Source organism: Thermobia domestica, chromosome 5, assembly GCF_964235325.1.
Source record: "Thermobia domestica chromosome 5, izTheDome1.hap1.1, whole genome shotgun sequence".
NCBI classification, from domain to species: Eukaryota; Metazoa; Arthropoda; class Insecta; order Zygentoma; family Lepismatidae; genus Thermobia; species Thermobia domestica.
In genome coordinates this window covers 131,360,372-131,385,408 of record NC_137458.1, presented here as the reverse complement: position 1 = coordinate 131,385,408, position 25,037 = coordinate 131,360,372, and the positions used below count along the sequence as shown (strand labels likewise).

The following is a 25,037-nucleotide window of genomic DNA, read 5'->3' as shown; positions in this document are numbered from 1 at the left end:
AAAAAGATAACCGAGTCGGGTCGGTTCAGCTCGAGTCGGGTTACTGGTCGGGTCGGGTTATTCGGATCGGGTTGTCGGGTCGGGTCAATCGGGTCAGCTCGGGTCGGGTTAGTTCACTTTGGTCAACTGAGTTTAAGTTGAGCTTAAACTCGGTTGGAGTCGAAAGCTGCTGTTTTTCACTAGCTGCCTAATTAAAAAATAGCAATTTTCAATTGATTTTATAGAAACCATGGGCCATATGCAGAGTCCTTCTGACGTGTGATTAGTGCCATACTAAAGCGTTCGACTTACATATGCTTCCTGCAGAAGTCGGGCGTTTAGCATGACGCTAATCATTTGTCAAAACGACTCTGCATAAGGCGGCATAAATCTATTTTGAACACTTGTGTTTTTATGGTAAATGCTTATTTTCGTACTTGTGTGTACTTTAATTTTTAAATGTGGAAGATTGATTTTACCAATCGACTGTAATATTAATATCTACGCCAATACGGAGTCTGGGTTTAGAACAAAACTAGATGTTGTTTAAGCAAAGCCAAAAGAAAGATTGGATATGGACGACCAAGCCCAAGCAGGGCCGCGGTGGCTCAGTGGTAGAGAATTTATCTCTGGTGCATGGTGTCCATGGTTCCATCCCAGCTTGTGCTAAGTGGGCTTTGTGGTGGAGAAACGCCGTTTAATGGGTTTTCTCGAGGTTCTTCTGTTTCCTCCCACTTTCTTCATTCCACCATTGCATTCATTTCTCATGGTCACTATATCCCTTAGCCTCGGTGCAGAATCGAGGGACCTTAAACTGAATATTTCATTTTATTTCACCAAGCCCAAGAACATCGATACAAGAATAAGATAAAGATTGGATATGCAAAACGAAGTGCATAGTAATCTTGCACTTGGCCTTGTTTTGGTGATCACCAACGAAATGCAGGACCAAGACTTGACTGTGCAAGACAAAGGATAAGACGCAGTATTGATGACCAAGACCCAGGGTGCGAATTGTTTGAATTTCATTTGTTGGGCTGAAAGTGATGAAATAAAATTAGTACTTTATAATTAATTATCATTTGTATTTTTAAATTTTAAATTACAAAATTCATACTATGTATCTTCTTACTTGCAACTATATATACTGTAAAATACATTTTAATTACCGAGAAAGAAAAATCAAAGTGGCGCGGGTCCCGGAATCATAAGAACCTATTTTGGAATGAAAGTTGAAGGGTTGGAAAAAGTCACAGGTGTTCTCTAGTTTCCTCAACCCTTATCATTGTAGTTAAACGATTTCCTTTTGTCTCCGCCAAGAGACTCTTGATACTGCCTTCCGAGAAGACCCCCTGCCGTCCGAGAGGTGAGAACACTGATCTTGAATAAAAATTTCGTCACATAGAACTAAAGCAAGAAAAAAAATCTCCCACGTCGGACATTGATATCAGTTGTAAAAAGAAATAAACAAACCTCAAAAGCGCCAAATATTCATTAAGATGCATATACAAATCCCCCGCCTGATCTAGCTAGTGGTTAACGTATAAGACTTCGGTACACCTAGTCCGGGTTTAATTCCCAATCGGAGTGCATTTTGGCGTTCACCCAGAGTCGTGACCATAGTGCTTTCAAACGGGTCGGGTTGTCGGGTCGGGTCAGCTCGGGTCGGGTCGGGTTGGTATTCAACCCGACCCGACTCGTTGAGAGCACTAGATATGATTAAGGTAGGGACTCAACCATAATTTGCCGTTTTATCCAGTGCAAAACAGAATTGAAACCCATTTTATCCAGTGTAAACCTGAGCGTCAAGGGGGGGCTATAGCCCCTTAGCCCCCCTTGGATCCGCCCTTGTATATATATAGAGCTCTGTATCAACCAAACAACTTAATGCCTAATAAAATAAAATTACAAGTATATTTTTTCTATTAGGCAATAATTTATTTGACTTCACATCACTGTTGCCACACTTGGTACAATTGTACCAAATTCAGCCCTTTTTGTCATTCATCGGCCCGTTGGTACCACGCTGGCATTTTCAGCCCCTTTTGTGAAAAAGTTGGTACAATTCTACCCAATTCAGCACCATAGATACCATTTTGACTTAAAATTATTAGTAATGTGTTGTGATGTCTTTCAAGGAAGGTTCTAGGACGCTGGACCGGTTTTACATTTCTTTTTACAGATGTCAGTTTACTTACCTTATATTCTTCGTACAGTCCATTATCCTCCTTCGGTAGTGAAATAAGCGAGAGTACGGTGTAATAATTTATATTTTAATGTTTTATTATAACATATTGTTTACACACGAACTCGGAGATGATTTATTTATTGTTTGTTTTATTTATTTTTTCTTATATGACCATAATACTGTTTTAGTTTATTGGTCACTTTGAAATAGAGGCGCGTTTGGTTTCCCTACAATACATACCGAAGATGATAACTGTTTTCCCTTTTAATTTGTGGCCTCTGTTATATTTCCTACGTTCGAAAATAAAATCATCTACTTCCACGGTTGTTCGGGGTCGTCCTATTTGGACGTTTTTAAAAATAGCACTTTCTTGATTTGGACTCTTGGAAGAGGGGGGGGGGGGTGTTCTAGAACTTTACCTCTTTTAGCTTCATGTTATTGAGCCATGTATTACACTGATATAAAATAATGAATTCAGCCCTTTTTGTTTGAATTTGGTACTATTTTTCAGCCCACTCTAGACCTAGGACTGTGGCAACACTGCTTCACATGGACTTCACCTTTTTTTGTTGATAATAGTAACTTTTTAGCGCTTTCTTTAGTTTTTGCTTTTTTGTGTTTTCTAAAATCCGAATAGCAGTGTTAAAGGAGTATATTTTAGTTCTGTCAGCTAGCACTACCAATAGATAATAATTGTAAAGCTGTTTCTTGAAGTACATCAGTCAATAGTCACTAACACCAACACTGCTGAGAATAAGCTTTTTTTTAAATAATGACTTATTATGTACATTGTGTATTTATATATAGCTAAATGACGGTTACTATTTGTACGGAAGCAAACGAAAGGTCTTTCTGGGCTTAGGCATTAGCAGCATGTATAGACCTAAACAAATGTTATTTGTTGTACATGTTTTGCTGTCAACAGTTCTTACGTAAGTGATGTGGTAAGTATTTTTTCTCCCTGCCGATTGTTGTAATTCAGGAAGAACAACGGAAATCTTGAGTCTATGATGGTGCAGAAACAGTAAATGATCAACCTTGATGTTTTTGATGATGTAACGCAATAATGTCCCTCACATTCTTAAATTCTAACTTTAGAAAATTACTTATTAAGAACGAATTGCATTAATGTTATGTCTCTGGAGTGGTTAATGTGGAAGTTATTTAGGAATTTCTTGTTCTTTTCTGAATTTTAAGTATAAATTTCAAATTATAGATACACTTCTCTTTCTTTTCTGCAATTGAGAATCCTAGAGAGATATTATCCATTTCTTCTTTTTCTCCGTTTTTTCTCACTTATGTGGGATCGACGTAATGTATTTAGGTGATTATTTACGTGTTGTAAAAAAATACACTGTTAAGAACCAAAATGTATATATTATTTATCTTTTCCCTAACGGTGACACTCCTTACAGAGACACATGTAGTTCTAGTGACACACATACTCGGCTAACAGTAACGTATATAATTCTAACAATGATGCACATACTATTTATTACAGAGGCTCATATGTGATGTGAAACTGATACACATACTGTTTATAAAGAGAGATTCATATGTGATGTGAAACTGATACAAACTGTGAAACTGATGCACATACTATTTATAGAGGGACTTAATATGTGACGTGAAACTTGCCCACATGTTATTTTTTTAAATTTTATTTATTTACTTTTGGATAAGGAAAGCTTTATTTGATTTAACCTCAAACGTCTTTGAGCTCCCTCGTGCCTATACGATTAGCGTATACTTTTTTCGCGGGAATCCTAGGTTCGATTCTCGGTGGGATCTCATGTCATGCTGTAGATCCACGTCTTATATAGACTTTTGATGCTGAAAAGGAGACTAATCTCCCACCAACCAACAAATCTCAAATTTGTTTGAATACCATTAATCAACAGTTCATTTGACAAATACGTTTTCAGTGCTCAAGGCAAGTTGGCATCAGTTGACATCAGCTAAGGTATAATCTTAAAACGAAGGGATTTTAAATATCTGAGAGACAATATTTGATAACACTGAGCTTTTTGGTCCTTTCACTGAGTATTTCGATTATACGCATACTGCACATTCTGCATTGGAATAGTTTAGTATATAAATAAGATACTGCACACTCGTTATTTTTTTTTCTAAAAGTAATGATTAATGAACTATGTCAAAATTAAAGTTGTGCATCCATTCTTTTGAACAGGGTACGTTGCATATGCATATGCAACAGAATTCAAACTCGAATATAACAATAGCCCACGTCGAGTACAAGTTAAAAAAAAAAAGAAAGAAAGAAAAGAAAGACGCATCTCCTGTTCACCTTGAATTCCTTTAACCTCTGAAAAAATGTTAATACATTTGTCTCGACTCTGTGGCTATGAATGCTGTCGAAAATTCCGTACATTCTTCCAGATTCTATAATCAATGTATATACAGATCTATATACTAAAGAAATCAGGTATCTGTCAGGTATTTGATTGTGTGGAAATTATCAAGAAGATAATAAATACGTAATTGTGGTCAAGAGCAGTACAAAGTGTACAAGTTATTTCAGATTGGGTTGGATAACCATTTTAGTACTTGACTGAATCAGTTCTCTATCAAAAATTCAGTCCATACATAAAACAGTAGTAATATCTCCAATAACATTAATCTGAAACATTTTACAATGCAACCACTTGATTTTGCTTGTGTCTGGGGTCATATAAGGCAGAATCTAATATTTAAATTAGCTCAAAGCAAGTTTTATTGAATTCCAAAGAATACTTCATTTATTGTTTGAATGTTTTTATTACAGTAGAGCGTCGATTATCCGAACGTCGGTCAACCGAACGACCGCTTAACCGAACTGTGTACTGTAATATCTGTAATGAAAAAAGCACGTGACTTAGCTGCTCGTAAGCGTGTAAGCTTGCTTAGACAGACCAAAATAAAGGATTTTTTAAACGTTAATTTTGTGTACTGTCTGTATTGTTCATGCAAAATGCGTATGTAATATGTACATATTTTTGTTTAATAAACTGTACCACATACTATATATTCCTACTAAAGTTGCCTTTGTACGTTACTTTGTAATACTTAAAGAGATGCCTGTTTTTATGAATAAATTTACTGTACAGTACTTCTTTTTGGCAAATAAACATGTACAGTTCGATTATCCGAACAAACCAGTTTTCCGAACACCCATGTCCCCCAATTACTTCGGATAATCGACGCTCTACTGTATTTCGTTTTAGTTTATTCCTTGTTAATCACAATTTTTCGCGAATAATTTTTTGGTCATACATATTTCCTCAAAAGTGAATGAATATCTTTTGACCATCTAATCCATATTCTAAGAGATACATTTTTTGAACAACGATCAGCACTCACTGTTGTATATTCCTTTTTTGACCTTTGAGATCAATATGAGTCTACAGTGGAAGTTTCATTAAATGTCTGAGAATTGTTTATATAACAGGTACAGACACGAACATTAATAAATGGAGTTGGAGCCATAAGAAATAATGGCTTTAGAATCCATTTATTAATGTTCGTGACTCTACAAGTGTTACAAAAATATCAGTTGGAAAAAATTGGCATAACTTTTGAAAATTGATCACTTTAAATTTCAAATAACGCTCTAAAGAATAAGAAGAAAGTACGATTGTTGTTCGTTTAACAAACAAGCAAACAAAATATTTTTTGAAAGGAAATCGAAAAAAAGGAAAACAAACAGAAGATTATATTTTTAAATTCTCACCTCTAAACGGTTCCGTTTAAATAGATTGTATGATCATCCAGGTTATGGGTGAATAAGATTGACAATTGTTCGCATCAGGGGCGTATCAGAGGGTGACGTTTCATTCGAAATTTCCTTCTCTAATATTTCTAATCTCAAACTTTATCTAAGCAACTGTAAATGAAGTTAAGCTTGAGGCACAAGATGAAACGTGACATTTGATATTTAGTCTTTTGAAAACTAACATGTGACACGTGGTTGGGTTGGGGTTAATTGAGAGTGGACAAAACGCCCACCCACCCTTGACACTGGAAACAATTCTTGCGCTAGTACGACTCTGGTACTAATCGAAAATTTCTATATTCAATATTACAAGTATTTGTAGAAAACTTTCCTGTTATACCACGATGTTCCTGTATTACGCCTGTTAAGTGGTGATCTGATAACTTTATTATCCCAACGACAACGACAAACTAACAGAAATTATGAAATCTTTCAGTTTTACGTCCCATGATTATGCCGGTTAGACTAAAGGAGACGGTGATGATGAGTAATGAATGAAATGGTGGAATGAAGAAAATGGGAGGAAACGGGAGAATCCCGAGGAAACCCACGCACACGGTGTTTGTCCACCACAAAGTTCATTTGGCGGGGGCTGGGATCGAACCCGGGACCCCAAGCACCAGAGGTGAACGCTCTACCACTGAGCCATCGCGGCCCTTAACAGAAATTATGATGTAACAAGATGGTAGGGAGACTAGACTTCCCAAAGAATAAAAACTACTCTTATATAAACTGCGTGTGTTCCTGTTTCGCAGAATGAGAGATTTTATTTATTTTTTTACACAAGTTTGTGGAAAGTCTGTACTACACCAGAAGTACGCCATATTTGTATTACATGTTGAGAAATTGATTTCACGGTAATATTGTAATCGCATATACAAATTGTAACAAGCTAGTTATTTCATAAGCTATTGAGAGAGTCAAGATGGCTGGTGTATCAGCATACTGTGAAGTGAAAGGGAATTTCTGTAAAGTGTAAGGAAAGAAAAAATAGTGATGACGGAACATTTAAAATTTGTCCACATCTATTTTCATAGTTATACACATTGCACGGAAAGTATTTCGGACATTTTCCACTTCTCTTCTGCTTATTGCAAAGCAAAAATCAGTCATTGTACACACCCGTTCTTCAGCAAATCAAAAAAAAGCTGAAGATCGTTGCTTCCAGTTTCGTGTGCAAGAATTTAGCACTGACTTTGAACAAGCGACAATAAACGCTACAAGAGAAGTATTCCAGCAAGCGATATTACGCATTTGTTTGTTTCATTTTACCCAATCTATATGGAGAAAGGTACAAGATATTGGGTTGGCTCCAATGCACTTCCACTCTTCCTGTTGAAGACATTCCTCATGCATTTCCATATATAGAATGTGATGCATCCGACAGCCCGGAGGCACAGGTTTTCCTAGACTACTTGGCGGACACCTATGTTGACGAACTAAATGCAAGCTTCTACCCGCAAATACAGAATATTTGAAAGTTTACTTTTTTTTATTGGATTGTTATTTGACTCCTTACGTTGTACTAATTAAATTTTTATTAATGTTTCAGGACAATAATAAAGAAATCTGATAAGAACAGCGAAAAAAGCACGAACAATGCCGAGGTTCAGAACAACACTGCTTCAGAGACCTCATCTTGTTGCTGTTGAGGCACAAAGCTGACATTGTTATCCAGCCACTTATCTTCTCATGATAAAAATGCCTTCAGTACATAATTCGATTTCTGCCTTTTTTGATACAATTTCCTATTAAAAATGTTTACTTGCTGCTGAATGTACTCATTTTCATTTGTGTTTGTCCTCTCCAGTCCCAGTCTGCTCCAGACATATGTTGCAACTGCAGCATTTTTGGTAGTTAGGGTTCTTTCTTCACGCTTAAATTGAAACAGCTCTCTCCGGGATATAGACATCGTATCTGAAATGATTGAACATAACATCAGATTGCAGTTTGCTGCAGCAAAAATCACTATTATTGCATACGAGAACATTCATGTATTGCACAGAAACATATTTTGAGATGGATATAGGTGGATATCTTTTCTATTTTCCATTAAAATGCAATACCATATACGCTTTTATATACGAACAGCAACTTCTGATATTGTACACGTTCTACTTGTGGTAAATTCATTTAATTTTCCAGTCAATTTGTATTTCAATCACAGTACATCCCTGCAGCAGCAAATGCAGCAATTTTCGATTCCTAACAGTCGAGCAAACGTTGAGCACGATGGGTTAATTTTGACCCTCTAAATCTGACCAGCATTAGTAATACCTGCTGCTGTATCACAATCCGTCTTTTATAGTGCAAAGCCATTTCCCTGCAGAACGTAATATTTTTTCTACTGTTGTTCCTGTTATCTGTGGTTTCTATGTGACTAATTACAAGTACAACGGGTGCAATTCCAAGCAACTTCATTTTGGATTTTAGCACAACTAGATTGTGCATTTCGTCCACTGTGAATCGTGCTCGGGTTCTTAAGAGTAGGTTTAGATGTGGCGGGGTTGGCCTTATTCCGTACTTTAATGAAGTATATCATTGCATTCATTTGGATAGTTGAAATTACAATCCAGTGAAGACAAGGTGATATTAAGAGTCGCACGTGTACACTAAATTTATTAAGGTTCATGCCATTATTGTTCAATGCAAAAGATTTTCTTATTTATGTGCCTGTGTGTTGTAATTTGTTCTTGTTGCAATAAATCACTTGTGGATAATGTTCTATTGCGAGCTGCACCTCTTTAGATTTATGTTGATGTTTTGTTCCTTTCTCCAAATATTTCTAATATTGAGATGCTACCAAAACTTTTCATGTGATTTTGCGAAACAGGAATGGGTAAACTTGGCAACGTTGCGCACTGATAAGGCATTCTGCGAAACAGGAAGTAACCATAAACTGAGTAAACAAAAATAAATGCTGATTTTGCATCACTTTGGCTTTGTATCTGTCTATCTATCCATCCATCTATATCTATCTATCTATCTATCTATCTATATCTATATCTATATCTATACCTATATCTATATATATATACCTGCACCTATTAGAGCTTCATGTTTATCTATATCATTTCAATACCTTACTATATTGTATTGAACAAATCGAAATACATTATTATATTTCAAATAAACTTAATAAGAAACTACTACTTTCTTTTTCGTTTATTAACAAAAGAAAGAAATGAAAAGCAGGCGAACTGCAGTTACCTTGGCCTTTGGATGTTTGTAAGAGAAAGATTCAACAATGGTCTAATCACTTCCGAAGGCCATCCACTTTTGCCGAAGATGTATAAATAATGTAGTGGCATTTCCGATTCATTTACTTACCCAACTAAGTACGTATGTATGTAGCTATACAACACGAACTTTCTAATGTTTTAATGTGTTAGCTGACACGTTCGTGATCAGTGAATGTAAGTATTAGATGTGGCTCTGTAATTCTTCGACCTTGTAAGGTATCGATTTGTTCAGATTACCAAAGCAATAATTTCTCTGCTGGAAAATTAGTGTTAACTTCTAGCTTCTATTTATTACTAATGCATCGGAAATTTTGCACGAAGTTAACACGTTTCGCAGGCTACAACACATTTTTCTCTTTTTGTTTCTTCTTCACTCTCATTGACGCTCCGCATCGCAAGGTATGACCAATCTTATAACTGATCTTGACGCTCAACGAAGTTTGTAGGTTTTTCCGTGATAATGCAGACCTCAAATTAATTTCCATGTTTATTTAATACAAAAAATCTCAGTATATCTTTAAGAGTAACTCCTCAGAATACAACTTCCCAGAGTTTGGCCTTAGTTACCAGGAAGAACACAAGAATTACACTTTAAGAATTTATTTTCTTCGGAATTCACGAAGAAACATACTGGTGGTAAGTTAGAAACACTAGTAAGGTAGATATATATGGTTATCAAAATAGTAGAAACACCTTAGCGAAATGAAATTTAACTGCACTGTACAGGACAACATTTATTTAGCCTGTATTATAGGGTTAGCAGAAGTAGCGATTTTAACCAGGTTGTCTCTTCTTTCAGAAAATCGCCCGGCATCTCGAGGAAAATGCAAAGGGACGTAAAATGTCCCTTTTTTAAAAAAGAGAAAATAAGCCTCCCGTTTTTGGTTCGTAGTTACGTATTATAATTACAAAGTGTCATTTTAGACATATTTCTTGTAGGGACTTCTACAGTTTTCTGAAGGAAAGATTAACCGTTCTGCAATAAATTAAGTCATTAAGGAAAATATGACACCAGCTGACGATTGATGTCCTTAATCCTGGTACTTGTTAAACTTTAAAAGATAATGTAAAAATTAAAATTGGAATAAGATTAAATAAATAAAATTATTGTAATTTTGAAAATCTACTTCTTCCTCACTCGGTGAATAATGATATAACAAAGGTTATATCTAGGTGGATTGTCATATTATACCAATTTGCCTAGTAACCCGTTTTCTTATTCTGTAAATCTGGTCAAGTACAGTTCGTATTTGTCGCGGCATTGAGGCATATAACTTGTAAATCGTTTCCAGAGGAATAGAGAACTATTCTTCTATTGCAGCTCTCAGTTGCATCCGCGTTGGTTGAGGGTCTGATCGGAATTAGCTGCTCTGACATTAAACATTCAATAATGTTTAAGTTCGGGGATGAAACGGGTCAGGGAAGAGGTCTGGTAATGTGTATCACAGATGGCCATTTTACGTTGGGCTCACACTCGGGGGCATTTTTTCCAATTGGGTTCACGTTCACTCGATCTTAAGCTTACTAATCTCAACTGGGCTCGCTCAGGCTCACTTCTCTCAATTGGGCTACCATTCGCTTATTTCATTGGTGCTTTTGACTCATTCATCTCAGATGGGCTCTGGGTAGTTTGCGCTCTGACTTACTTCCCACGACTGTGCTCGCGTTCACTTGGGTTCACCCTTACTTATTTCAATGTCGCTCGGTTTCACTTGAGCCCGGTCTTGCTATTTTCAATTGACTTCGATTTCGTACTGAATTATTGAGCACAAGTCCCGAACTTCCGAGCGTAGGGCGAGTTTGGACATCTTAGGTATGTATTTTCCCATTATCATTGCGTCATAGTTAGAGAATAATATTTGTATCATAGGACAGACATGATTCCCTAAAATTTCATATAATTGTCTAGCATTAAGTTACACTTTGAGACTATAATCAAATCAACGACACCAGCATCGAGCCATCACTATGTTTAACAAAAAAAAAAAAAAAAAAAAAAAAATCCTATTTGGGAGTCCACCGTGCACAAAATCTGGCTGTTAATCAGAGGAGATTCGAGGTTTCGAAATCACAGTCACTTCACAGGCTATTGAAATTATGCAGCTCTCGTCGGAGTGTGACAGCAGGACCAAGTCGTTCGAGATGTCAATTTCGTTTTACATTCAGTTGTGATGCATTAGTGTTACGGCTTTAGCAATTCTCTTGAACGATGGGCAATCACAGTTACCAAGGGTTGGTTTCCAACCACTGTTATTCTTCTCTGATGATGTCTTGACTTGCCACAAGCTTCGTATGCGATCATCGCCTTAGACAACGTTGTTACAATTTAGGATACTCCGAACACGCTGCTGGTTTTGGATACACCAACTGCAACTACCGCATTCTTACAATTTGTCCTCCAAAATTGGAGATGTATCCCAAATTGGATCTCCATCATCTGGCATATTACACACACACACCAATAAGTATTATATTGCCTAACGTGCTTCTTACTATTACCCAACAAAGCACTAACACAAGACAGTGGCAGAAAATGAAGGTTCAGTAATACTAAGAAAGACTGTGTTGCAGAGGAAAAGAGTTTTCATTATTTTCTGCTTCTATCTAACCCTTTAATTTTGGGCACCGCCCTCCGATTGAGGAAAAAATACAACCATAAAACTAAAATTAAAATAAATTGAGATAAATTGACCTAGATGTTGAAGTAGAAAATGAAGTACGGAAAGATGAAAAAATATCGGGATGATTTTGAAAAAGCTATATCCGAGATTAGGAATGGAAAGGCTATGGAGGATAGGAATGGAGGATAGATAATATAGCAATCAAATTCATTAAGAATGTGGGAGACAAGGGCAAAAAAGAATTGTTCCTGAAGACAATCATGATACCGATGGCTAAGTAATCGAACCCAGAGAGAGATGTGAGGACTATAGAACTATTAGTCTCATATCGCATGCAGCAAAAATTTCCTTCGAATACTGAACAGAAAGTTGAATGGAAGAACAAATGAAAAAAAAAAAGAAAAAAAGGCGGAGAAACAGTTCGGATTCAGAAATAAGGGCACAAAACATGCAATTAGGTTATTAAGGGTGGTCGGTAAAAGGTTTATGTAAAAAGTGAAAGAGGTGTATATTGTATTTATTGGTCTAGAAAAGGCTCTTGACTGTGTGAATTGGAAATTGTTATTGTGAACTCTAAAGAAAGTTAGGTTCGAATGGAAAAGTGGAAGCCTTACAAGAAATATTTGAACCAACATGTAAGTGCTAAAATAGGGGAGGAAATGACAGAGAAGAATGCAATTGAAAGGGGAGTGAAAAAATTTAAGCTATTATTTATATATTTTTGGAAGTATGTAGTAATCCCATGATATATCTGCCATAGTCTGGATTCTGGCTGCCCCCCCCCCCCAGCTTTCACATTCTAAATCCGTCTCTGTAGCTAAGTTATGTATTGTTTTTGTAATATTTACAAAAACAGAACTGAGGCATGCAGAAGATATAGAAGTGCTCCTAATTGACATGCATAAGGTGTGCATTGTTAAGTATGTCATCATTTAACGAGAAGAGAAAAAAAATTAACATGATTTGAGACAGGTGTGGTCAAAAGTACAAATGTGCTTGACATTTCTTCAAAGAACTATAACAAACGTAAAAATTTGTGTTGAGGGAAAAAAAAAGTTCTTAGAATAAAACATCTTTGGTTATTTTTGTACTTCATATTTTCCTTTTGCTTCTTCCTGGGACACGATAGAAGACAAAAGACAATAACATCACTGTACGTACCTATCGTCATTTCTCAGCACGCCCTGGTGACAAAAGATGAACATTTTTGTCGTGTCACAGTCAACGATGCATGGAAAACATCGTGAGAAACAAGGGGCCTCGCTACTCTGTAATATTCTAGCCTTAAAAATAAAAATCGACTCAATGACGTAATATGTATTTTGTTGGTCCTATTATAAAATAACGAAAAAAAAATACGTATTCTGTTGCACGTGGATGAGAAAGAACTGTACAACACATACAGATGATTCTAAGAAAAATTATGTCTGTGATTGGTTATGCTTGGCACGAGCGAGTAGATGATAAATTGAAATGTATAATTTGTTCGGTGAAAGAAGTATGCTGAATATAGAATGGAAATCACACGTAATACACACAGTCCTGCATTAAAAATTCTCAGACTATTACGTAGTCAATAGCTTAAAACTATTTCAAAGAAAATTTAACCATACTGAATACTTACTCGGATGGTGTTTATATCTGAGTAAAGAAAATAACGAATTATAATTTTATGGGTTATATATATTACATTTCGCCAGTAAAATTTTTTAAAAAATGTATTTCTACTTCTAGATATATAACTTTTATTGTAGACTAGTAAATACCTCTTGTATTTCACGGACAATACTTTGCGTTTTTCATACTGAATTACAAGTGAATAAAAGATTCCCAATCCGTGGAAAAAGAAAAAAAGTACCAAGTTACATGCCTTTATATCCAATGGTTCAAAACCAACATGTAACACGTTCAGTTAGGCATTACCTCCAGGCATCAACAAAGTATATATGTAATTCATTAAAAGGCGGAGCATACACGAATTTTAAAAAAATGAAAATTAACTTTAAAGGCCCATACTCCAAAACTATGGGACCTACCCTAGTCGGGTGAAGACTTCACTTAGGAAGTAGTATGTGTCCTATCCAAATATCCAAATTTCAGAATCCTGCGGTACTTCCGTAACAATTTTTATAGAGACAGTTGGTAAGTACTTCAAATCATATGCCCGTAGCCAAACTCCATCTATAAAAATTTTTACGGAAGGGCACATACTACTTCCTAAGTGAAGTCTTGATCCAACTACGGTAGGTCCCATAGTTTTGGAGCTATGGACCTTTAAAGTTCATTTTTTCGTGTTTTCGCCAGCATATAAATCATAAAAAAAAAAAAACATTTGTGCACCGAGGGTGGGCTATACATTTTGTCTTATCTTGGTGTCAGGAATCACCTTCCAAACGTTGTCGGTGTTGTTTTGAAACACCTTATATATATATATATATATATATATATATATATATATATATATATATATATATATATATATATATATATATATATAGATAGATAGATAGATAGATAGATAGATAGATAGATAGAGAGAGAGAGAGTATATATATAGTCAGCCAGGATGTGAAATTCTGCGGAATGAGGGGAAATTCTCCCACTTATTAGTTTTGGAAGAAGATTCCACCTCATTAAAAACTTACTGTGGATAAATAAAATGATACTATTGTCAGAAGCTTGCAAATTAATTATAGTTATTCATGCATAGGGCTAATAAATAAACAGGTCTAATTAATGGGTAAACTAACGTTTAACGATATCACTAATCTTATATAACTTTTAGCCTCCTCAGGTATATGGCACACGAGGATTGAGCGAAATAACATTATATAACAATAAATAATCCATATTCACAAGTGAGAGTGATTTTGTACTGTTATTTCAAATAACTTGGAGTTTGATGCTGTGTTTTTGTATTTCTAATAGGGTATATAGGTCAAAAGTATTTGTATAAATTGAGATTACACAAAAGACATGAACAGTTGAGTCGTTTTCAGTTTTTACTCAAATTATATTAAAATATTAAAAGATTTGATTATAATCGTTATTATTTTAATTTTTCTCTCTCCTCTTTGGCCAATATTGCTAACATCATCATCATAGCTATTTTGCCATTATTGGCAGGTCACTTGTTGCAACTCAGAAGCTTCGATATACGGTGGTCCTCAGCTAGTCCTTCGTCTTGACGTAGCAATTTTCTGTTTTAATACCTTCCTTCAACTACAGTTTCCTTTGTCCCCTCCCTCTCTTTCTCTCCACCATATCCTCTAGCATGTCCTTCACAATAAAGTTCCTCCTCAGCCAATGTCCCAACCAGTTCCTTTTCCTCCTCTTAATTACATCTAAAATTCTTCTTTTCTCCCCTGCTGCTACTATTTCTAACACCTTTTCATTCGTTTTCCGTTCAACCCAGCTAATTCTCTCCTTTTATCGAAAGCCTCCAATATTTTTTTCATCACTTTTGCGTAATGTCCATGTTTCTGTTCCATAGAGTGCATATTGTAATCAGTAAAATAAAATCTCTGTATTTAATTGGAAGTTTGTTCAATACAAATATTAGATAATCTTGGTTGCAAATAAAAAATATATGACGACTTTAGAGTGTAAAAATAATTTAGCAATTTATGGTACTTCAGTAATCTGTGCCGTCTTGATTTTCTTTTATGCGTCTCTCCAATTTGGGAACCAGTGGAGTATTGAATCTGTTAAACCATTAATTTCTTGAACATCAATTCTTCTGAGAACTTCGTAATCTTTCACTCTACAACCTCTCTTATTTATTTTTTCTATTACTGTAACTAAGGAGCAATAATAATCTTTACAATTTCCTTTTTCTTTTTCTTTACAAAATATGCTCCGTTGACGCACCTCTGATCGTCTTTCTAAGACCTGTACAGATAAATAATAGTACAACAGTACATCACATACAACATACTGTTGTACGTTACTGTTGGTGCATTGTAGAAGTTATCAAGAGTAAAATTTACGAAAACATAAGATTTCTTAAAAGCAAGACTTGCAGCAAGACCAAGACCAAGACTGGGTGTGCAAGACCAAGACCAAGACCAAGACCAAAGGTTCCAGTGCAAGACCAAGTCCAAGACTGGATGTGCAAGACCAAGACCACCCGGGTCTTGGTCTTGGTCTTGCATTTGCTCATCACTAAATGCAGTAATGTAGCAGATTCCCTGTCTGTTGTTATTGACTGCTACCGAGTTATCAATAATAAGTCGGTGAAGCATTTTTAAAACTCAGCGAAAATACAACGAGTACTAAATTTTATTATATGCCTAATGTGTCCACGTTTGGTTATACGATATTTGGGGTCATGTACCCCTAAATATAGGCTATATATACTACCCCAACATAAGTAGTCATCCGAAAAATAAGTCTGTGGTCATTGCTACGTACCAGTCTAGAGAAAGAGTCATTTCTGGTGGTATACAATTAGTACGTGGTGGAGTGTCTCTTAAGACCATATGAAGTTCAACCCTACGTAGCATGGTGTCCAGTTACTCACCGGTCATATCCTATGATATTTGTGGCCGTTTGAGCAAATTTAGTTGTAAAAGATGCCGAACATTTTGCAGCATTCAAGTCCGGAAATAGCAACTAAGCTCAGTGTAACTTAGCTTTGTTCTATGACCTGGTGTTCTGACAACATTAATCGTGTGGAGTTCAGCTACAGTCGCCTGTTTCAAAGAGAAATAGCAATCCATCTTGTAACACTGATGCATTTTCCACCATTGATGTGCCCATTGAAAAAAGGAAAAAGAAAAGAAAAGATATGAAAAACTAGAAAGTGTTTCCCAGAGCATGATCCTATGCATGCGGGCCACAATAGTGCATATATGTATATAGAGGCGGCTCTGGAGGGATACATTATATAGCAGTTTCGTCGTTTTATTTTGACTTGCACAATAGATTTTTCTTTCTGGTTCATAGGTGCCACTTTTGTTTGGTTGGATTGGAATTTAGCGTTCCTTTCAGCACCCTAACTATATGAGAAAGTGACCTACAATTTAAGACGGAATCCAAACCACTATAACGCATTCAAAACACTGAATTCTGTGCACGCTAGCTAATAGGGCAGAGGAGAGAACAGCTCTATTTTTAGAACATCAGACATTTATGAATATTCCAATATTTATAATTACTTGATTAATATTTTCTGGCAATAAGTAATTGTCATCGTTATTACCATATCTGGATGATTTGCAATAGAGAAAATCTTTTTTGTTTGTTAAGAATAAGAATAAAATTACATTTCTGAAGTGTTCCTTAATAAACACAAAGTATTTACAGAGTTTCTTCGGAAAGTAATGAGACTGACCAGCGCAGGGCGCTCCAGTCTTTAACAGCGCGTCCGCCACGAGCGAGATCGGTGGTGGTGGGTCTTATAAGAAGAAAGCAGACTTTGGTAAATGAACTTCAGGGCCATCTTCCGCGATGTAGTAGTGCATATTTAAAGTGTTAATATTCGAAACTGGGAGAGCGCAATAGCCAGAAATAGACTAGAAAAAACGTCTTAAAGTTTCCGGCCCGCTATATATATGATACGATGCGTAAGCGTGTCGAGTGATGGTGTGGGAGAGTGAGGAGCGTCTGTGACTCACACGCCAAGGGTCTCGCGTTCGATTCCCGCTCTCGAGTCAGCTTTTTTCTTTTCACCACTTGTTTATAATACACAAAACAATATAAATGTTCAAATCAGTTGTAAAACCTTTCAATGTTCAATGTTAACTCGCATTAAAATGTAACCTATTCCGTAGATACAGGGTGTCTCAAAAGTTCACTGACATAAGGTAACTCTGTTATTATCAAAATTACAACAAGATGTAAGAGGGGAAACTGTCTCCAAATATGACGTTTTCAATCTAAAGGGAAGGCTTTTTTTAAAATCGGACGAACCGTTTGGGCTGCATTCTGGATCCACAACGTAAGTGAATAAAGTTACTGTCTGTTATGCTAACGTGTTGATGGCCAGCCCCCATTTCAAACATTCCCCCATTCATCATACTCTTACAAAATTTGTCCACCTTTCGTCTCTTCCTTTCCTGCCCCAGCCCCAGGTTGCATTTTCATTTAACATTGGGCGCATAGGGAGTGTATAGCCCAAACGGCTCGTCCGATTTAAAAAAAAGTCCTTCACTTTAGATTGAAAACATTATATTTAGAGACGTTTTTCCCTCTTACATTTTATTGTAATTCTGGTAATAGCAGTTACCCTGTCAGAGAACTTTTGAGACACCCTGTATATTGATATCACGAGTCATATTATGGTTACCAGAGTCGAACTATTCTTGACGCTTCGTGCCTATATTTGTAGAGTGTGCAAAATACAAGGGGGATGAGGGGGAAATCCCCTTTGGGAATATTGGATGTATGCTATAGCCAAAGAGGATATATATATAGGTAAAAGCAAAATAAAGAAACTGACGAGCGGGAATCGAACCCGAGACCTTTTAGACGTGGGTAATAGATTCCCTTCACTCTGCCACGCCGTCACTTGAACAATTTACGCATCGTATCATACATATGGCGAGTCGGAAATTTTAAGAAGTTTTTTCTAGGTTATTTCTGGCTGTTGCACTCTCCTAGTCTGTTGTACTAACACTTTAAATGTGCACTACTACCTCGTGAAAGATGGTCCCGAAGTTCATTTACCATTCTGCTTTCTCCTTGTTAGCTAATCAATGCTACCCTCATCAGTCGCTTTCAAGCAGGGTAGAATAAATGTCGCTTATCGTCTGAATCATGTTTAAAACTGACGTCGAGATTTTTAGAAGCTCGAAATGTAGTGTTCGCTGGTGCAACGATGTCCAATTAAATTTTGATTCAAGCTTCATAAACATGTATCAGAGACGTTCACTATGGTTAAGGAGGCTTATCAGGACCAATCCTTATCAAGAGCCCAGGTTTTCCGTTTGCATGGAAATTTCAAAAACGGACGGAAATACGTGAAGGACTACGGGCGCCCTTCGACAAGTCGTGTGAACGAAAATTTCGTCAACGTGAAGAAACACTTGGACGAAGATCGTCGTTCGAGTTTGAGAATAATAGCCGAAGAACTGAGTCTACACAAAACAATGGTGCACGAGAATGTTAGTGAAAATTTGAACATGTGCAAGATTTCTGCAAAGTTGCTGCCAAAAGCGCTGTATGATGGACAAAAGGAAAGAGACTTTATTTCCCGCCAGATGTTGGAGGAAGTGGAGAAAGAACCGGACTTTTTAGACAACGTAATAATAGGCGACAAACATACGTAATTCAATACGACCCTGAAAGCTAGCGTCAAAGTTTGGAGTGGTACACCAAACTGTCCTCGCGCCTCAAAAAAGGCAATGATGTCCAAGTCCAGGATCAAAACAATGCTCATTGTCTTCTTTGACAAGAAAAGGTTAGTATATAAATAATTTTTGTCTCAAGGGAAGACTGTCAATACATCTTACTACGTGAAAGTCCTCAAACGCCTGCGAGATAGTCAATCGGTCCGATCGGAGATTGCTAAATGCTGGAAGCTCCATCACGATAACGATCTGAGTCATACTGCGTTCATTGTGATGTCATTATTGGCTAGAATTAGCGTTGCCACGTTGCCGCAGCCACCGTACAGTCTCGACATGGGGCCAGCGGACTTTTTTTATTCCCCAAGCTTCTAAGAAGCTTGAAAAGTTACAATTTTGACGATGTTTTGGCCATCCACGCAGTAACGACGGGAATTCCGAGGGGGTTGACGGAAGCTGACTTCCTGAGGCGTATGTGAAGAAATCGCGCTGGTAGCGGTGTGTCGATAACCAAAGGGAATACTTCGAAGAATTTTAACAAGTTGTATTAATCGGATCAATAAATTTTATTTCCTGGACCCAGTCTCATTGAGCTCCCTTGTGGTTGAGCGATTAGCATACGTGCCTTTGACGTGGAAGACCCGGGTTCGATTCCCAAAGGGAGCTCAGTAGTTCGGATCCCACGTTAAGCCATAGGTCCAATCTTATATAACCTTCTGCTGAAAGGGACGCTAAACTGAAAACCAAGTCAAATTAAAAAGTCTAACTACTTTCCGGACAAACTCTGTATTCCCTAAGCAAGTACCACCGTATTTCAAATTACAATGTTACTCTTACTTTCTGAACAGAAACATCTTTCGACCATATTTTAGAGACAACAACTTTATTATTTCTCTGGAATCCACCCATACCACACTTGTTGTTAGAAAGGGAAGATAGGAGATTGATTTATGTGTATTTAGCTGAAATGAAGACCACTTACTTACCCAATCAAACGTGAACTTAGTTTGAGTTACAGTCCAATTTAAATGTTAATCGACCAGATTATGATACGTAGTATAAAAGCAGTAAACCAATATAACCCGCATGTAACATCATAGCACAGTGTACACTCCTTTCATGTTCTTCTTCCTTCTGTCAGACTTGTAAGGTTTGTAAGTTATATTTTGTGCTTGTTTGAGTATAAGTTTTATTATTTATTTTTAAACTTGTATATACTAGAAATTTAAATGCTCAGAGTGTTGGTTTTATACGACATGCGTCTTTCTATTACGATCATGTTTCAAGCTGTCTTTACTTATACTGTATATATATAAAATTTACTGAATAGATTTGAATAAAGATTTTAAACACAAAATACACTTAAATATTTTATTTTTGTTGGACCCCCAAGTAGTTGAAATATAAAGCATGGTTTCATACATAATTTGTGTATGTTTAAAACAGAATAAATAAAACAATTGAAGATCAAATAGAATGGGGTTAAGAAGAAGATTTAGGGAATTTTTATGAGCAAGACTTTCGAATAATGAATGAATATAAAAAGGTAAGTTCTAATCTTTCCCCCCTACTATTGTCTTTTACAAGTAGCAGAACTTGAAAGTGAGTTAAGATGTCAGTTAAGTCGTTAATTTTTGAACACGTACTTCTCGTATTGAAGAAGAAAAAAGAACAACGCTTATCTACCTACCCCGTTGTGTGCACTTGTTGATTTGGGTGGTCCAATATAAACATCAATTTATTATTTTTTTCTTTTTTAAATACTTATTAATAATATTCTCGATGAAGTAGTTACCTTATATCTTAATTCCTTTTGCAGCTTGCAGGGGGATAAAGAAACTTCTTCATTAGTTCTCATTCAAATGAACTTATTGGAGCATAAATTTGCTGTTCTTCTTCTTCTTCTCCTCATTATAATATTGTCTTTTTAAATAGTGTGCTTGTCTGCTCACTAGGTGTCGCCATAGTAGGGTTTTCCAGCGGAAAAGTACTGTACACAAAATATGACCCCCTTCCTTTCTTCGTCTTTCACTTTTCACCACCCAAGAAGTTCCAATAAAGACATAGAGAGAAGGAAAGAAGAAGATTTGAAAAGTTCAAAAATATGGGATTTCATTTGTCAAGAACGGATATAGTATAGGCCTATGTGTGATGCGTGCCTCTGTCTGTTGTAACGTGCTGATTTGAAGAGCTCTTGTGGTTTAAAGGGGTAATATGATATGGCAGGTACTGTAACTCGAAAAAATAAAAATAAAAAAAATACCTGTGGTTTTTCTGGTTAATAGTTGTTCTGTGGTTTTCAGCTCATCCTATGCTTTTACAAGTACCAGACACGTGACGTAGCAGATATTTGTGGATAAAAGGATAAAGCAATGAGTGGAAGACAAGCACGGAAAAATGTGGACAGGGCATAAAGAACAAGTGACAAAAGGATAACTAAACAACCTTGGAGGAAACTTCCTTTCCCCAGCAGCACCCCATAATTTCTTTCCTTCTGATTTGTCTCACGTATGACACCTTATTGCCCTGATTTCCTCCACATTACGTGTTGTTTTTATGTTATTACACATCGTGTCTTATTTGACGTTTCATGTTTTAAAAAAAATAATATTAAATTTTGTGATAACTTATATAATTTTAATATTTCACAATCAAATTTAATTGGAGTTTTTATCAAATTTCCTATATCACTCAACTTCATTTTGAAAAAGGCAAGGGACGTTTATACATGAAGAGCAGATCAGTTAAACTACACTATTAGAATTCCAGTTCATTTACGTAAAAGAAAACAGAAACATAATTTCCCGTATGAATCAAAGGGCTAAACACAAAGATGGGTAGGTACTCAAATAATGTTAATCTGAATACGGGCTGGAAATGTTAAAATATATTATCGCTCTACGCTGAAGTGAAAAGACCAGTATAGCGACTGGAATTACCAATAACAGGAGTTTTCGCATTCTTTGGAGTATAATTCATCAGTCTTTTTTGATAGTACAATACATTTGAACATTGTAGTGCATTATATAAAGGCCTTCGTGTATCACACGCATGTTTTGTCATTCTAATGCAATGCAATAGAAAGATCAAGGTTGAATGAGATTTTTATCCTTGTAACGTACCGTACGAATCTCTTTTAGAACCACTTCCACGTGTCACAGGTTTTCGTGCAAGATTGATTGTTGAATGGGACCTCCTACGCAAATGGGAAAATGGATTTTGGCTATTAACAAACGGACATGCACATCCACTGATAATGAAAGTTTTGGCGATGGACGAAAAAAAAGCAACCTTTTAAATATAGCGTGCAAACACATCAATGGAAAGGTCTTCGTCCTTGGCCTTTTAAGAAAGGCTTTCGACGTTCCTATAGCTATTTCTCACATTCTTGTAATGGGAGGGCAGCATTCTGAAGTTGTTCCGTCACTATGAATATTAATATTCGGTCAAAAATAAAATTTCATTTAAGAAGGATGAATTATGATCAATACTTCATTTCAGCAGGGCCAGAAATTTTCGCTTTATAGAATTATGTCATCACTTTTTGTTTAGTTTGTATGACGCCCTTAAACCCTTCATTCTCTCATGCAAATCTTTGACCAAGAGCAACCATCCAAGTAGTTGTAGGAGAGAAGTTCACTATTCTCACTTTGGTGCGATTGATGTTGTGAAACCATCCTCTGTAATGCAGGCAAGAATGAACTAAAGTCATTTGTACGACGTTACAAACTCCATACATGTTTAAAATATAGATGAACCAAAGTCATTCGTACGACTTGACAAACTTCATGCATGTTCAAAATACTATGTATAGATGAACCAGTTATTCGTACGACATTACAAACTGTATGCATGTTCAAAATATAGGTGAACCAAAGTCATTCGTACGACGTTACAAACTTCATGCATGTCCAAAATATAGGTGAACCAAAGTCATTCGTACGACGTTACAAACTTCATGCATGTTCAAAATTCTATGTATAGATGAACCAGTTATTCGTACGACGTTACAAACTGTATGCATGTTCAAAATATAGGTGAACCAAAGTCATTCGTATGACGTTACAAACTTCATGCATGTCCAAAATATAGGTGAACCAAAGTCATTCGTACGACGTTACAAACTTCATGCATGTTCAAAAAATAGGTGGAGTGTCTAGTCAGTAAAGAGGCAATATGTTATTGAACAGGAGCTGTAAAACTGCACCATGGAGAACACACAAGCGCAAGTGATTTCTCAAGTATTTTCTCAAGTGATAAGGGAAAATAAAAAAAGTTTTTTTTTTATTGTAAATCCAGCGTCCTAAGAATATGTTCCATATAGAATAATCCATTATCCCTCTATGGAGATCATAAAGTAGAAATAAACTTCTGGTTTCAATATTGATTATATACAGAAAGAACAGTAAAACCGTAAGCTCAACGTTCTAAGAATAGGTTTCCCCTCTGCCGTTATTAAGGTCAGTTTTCAGTATTGGAACTCTATAGTCTAGAAATTCATTGTGGTATTTTGACAAGAGACGCTTACTGCACTAAAGAGATCAGGTCAAGAATTGCCCTAGCCAAAGAAGTATTCAACAAGAAAAAATCACTCTTAACTAGTAAGCTTAATATCGGACTTATAAAGAAGTTGATCAAATATTATATACGGAACATTGGACTGTATGGTTGAGAGATTTTGCCATTACGGAAATTAGAGAAGATATATTTAGAGAGCTTCGAAATATGGTGTTGGAGGAAAATGGAGAAGAGACAGAGAGAGAAACGAAGATGTTTTAAAACGGATAGTAGGAAAGAGGACACTTCTAGCCAGCATCTTTCGTAGGAAAGCCAATTTGATTGGACACATCTTGCGAAAAAAAAAAGTGTCTTCTTCATTCCACCATAGAAGGAGAGTGAGGAATAATAGTAAGAAGAACACAGCTGACTGATGATCTGAAAAAATAGAAGAAAATATTGAGAATTAAAAGAGGAAGCTGAAAATCGAAAAAACGCCCAGGTGCAAATCTAAAATAAGAAAAAAAATTCGTCCCAGGACCTGCAGAATTTTTAATAATAATAATAATAATAATAATAATAATAATAATAATAATAATAATAATAATAATAATAATAATAATAATAACAATAATAATAATAGGGCGAATATTAATCGTGCTAGTGAAACTCTTTGCCTTTGTTTATTTCTATATCTCAATAAGACCTTTATCTATTTAATTTTAATCTCTACGCTAATTTTCCCTTTATATGTTGTTTATTTGATATTGAACATCCCTTTTATCCCCTATATCAGGTACAGGCCTACAGTCGATTTAAAATGACCCGAGAAACAATTCTTGACCTCGAATATCAAAGAAGAACGTGCTAACTATTTAAACAAAGAAATTCTTCTCCATCTTGGTTTATCAAAGTTTGCACACGCAATTCGGAATCTAAATTATTATTATCCTTAACATCCGTTATAACGACGTGCCCACGCGTAAATCTTCTTTCTATTACACTACCTACTGTATGTAATATTTACATGTGTATATATGTGCATACAACAAACACCTAGCAATGTTCACATTTGGAAGTAACACGTCATATATATTACATATTACGAAAAGAGAAGAAAAATCAAAACAAGGAACTCCTAACATTTATTTTTGGCGTGGTGCTAAATCTTTATGTTTGGCACTTGCTTCAAGAGATGCCGACAGTAATTGCTCCAGTCGTTGCAAATTATACCCTTCGCTACGCTGTTCTTGAAGACCAGATGCCTGCTTCTCTCTCTCTCTCTCTCTTCTTCAGACTTTTATTTCTTCGTATGTCCAACACTCGTCATTTTAAAGCCAGTAGACAGACAGACTTTCTAATTCAAGAAAAGTGTGTGAACTTGTTTACAATTTTCATATTTCCTAATTCGTGACAAGAACATTTTATTCAGTAGGAGTACTAATTCGG

General features: G+C 36.0%; 2 protein-coding genes across 2 annotated transcripts in view; one reads left to right on the top strand and one right to left on the bottom strand.

Annotated features, from left to right (window-relative positions):
- RpL9 (ribosomal protein L9) overlaps positions 1 to 25,037 on the bottom strand; it is a 375,798-nt gene that overhangs the window by 200,164 nt on the left and 150,597 nt on the right. The gene's annotated exons all lie outside the window — the stretch shown is intronic.
- LOC145685243 (protein GVQW3-like) lies at positions 18,678 to 19,073 on the top strand. The gene has a single exon (XM_081757605.1). The coding sequence runs from the start codon at positions 18,678 to 18,680 to the stop codon at positions 19,071 to 19,073; it is 396 nt and encodes a 131-aa protein (XP_081613731.1).

Bases quoted from the DNA above. Each gene is read 5' to 3' on its own strand.
- LOC145685243 (XM_081757605.1), top strand. From the start codon at position 18,678: ATGGTTAAGGAGGCTTATCAGGACCAATCCTTATCAAGAGCCCAGGTT.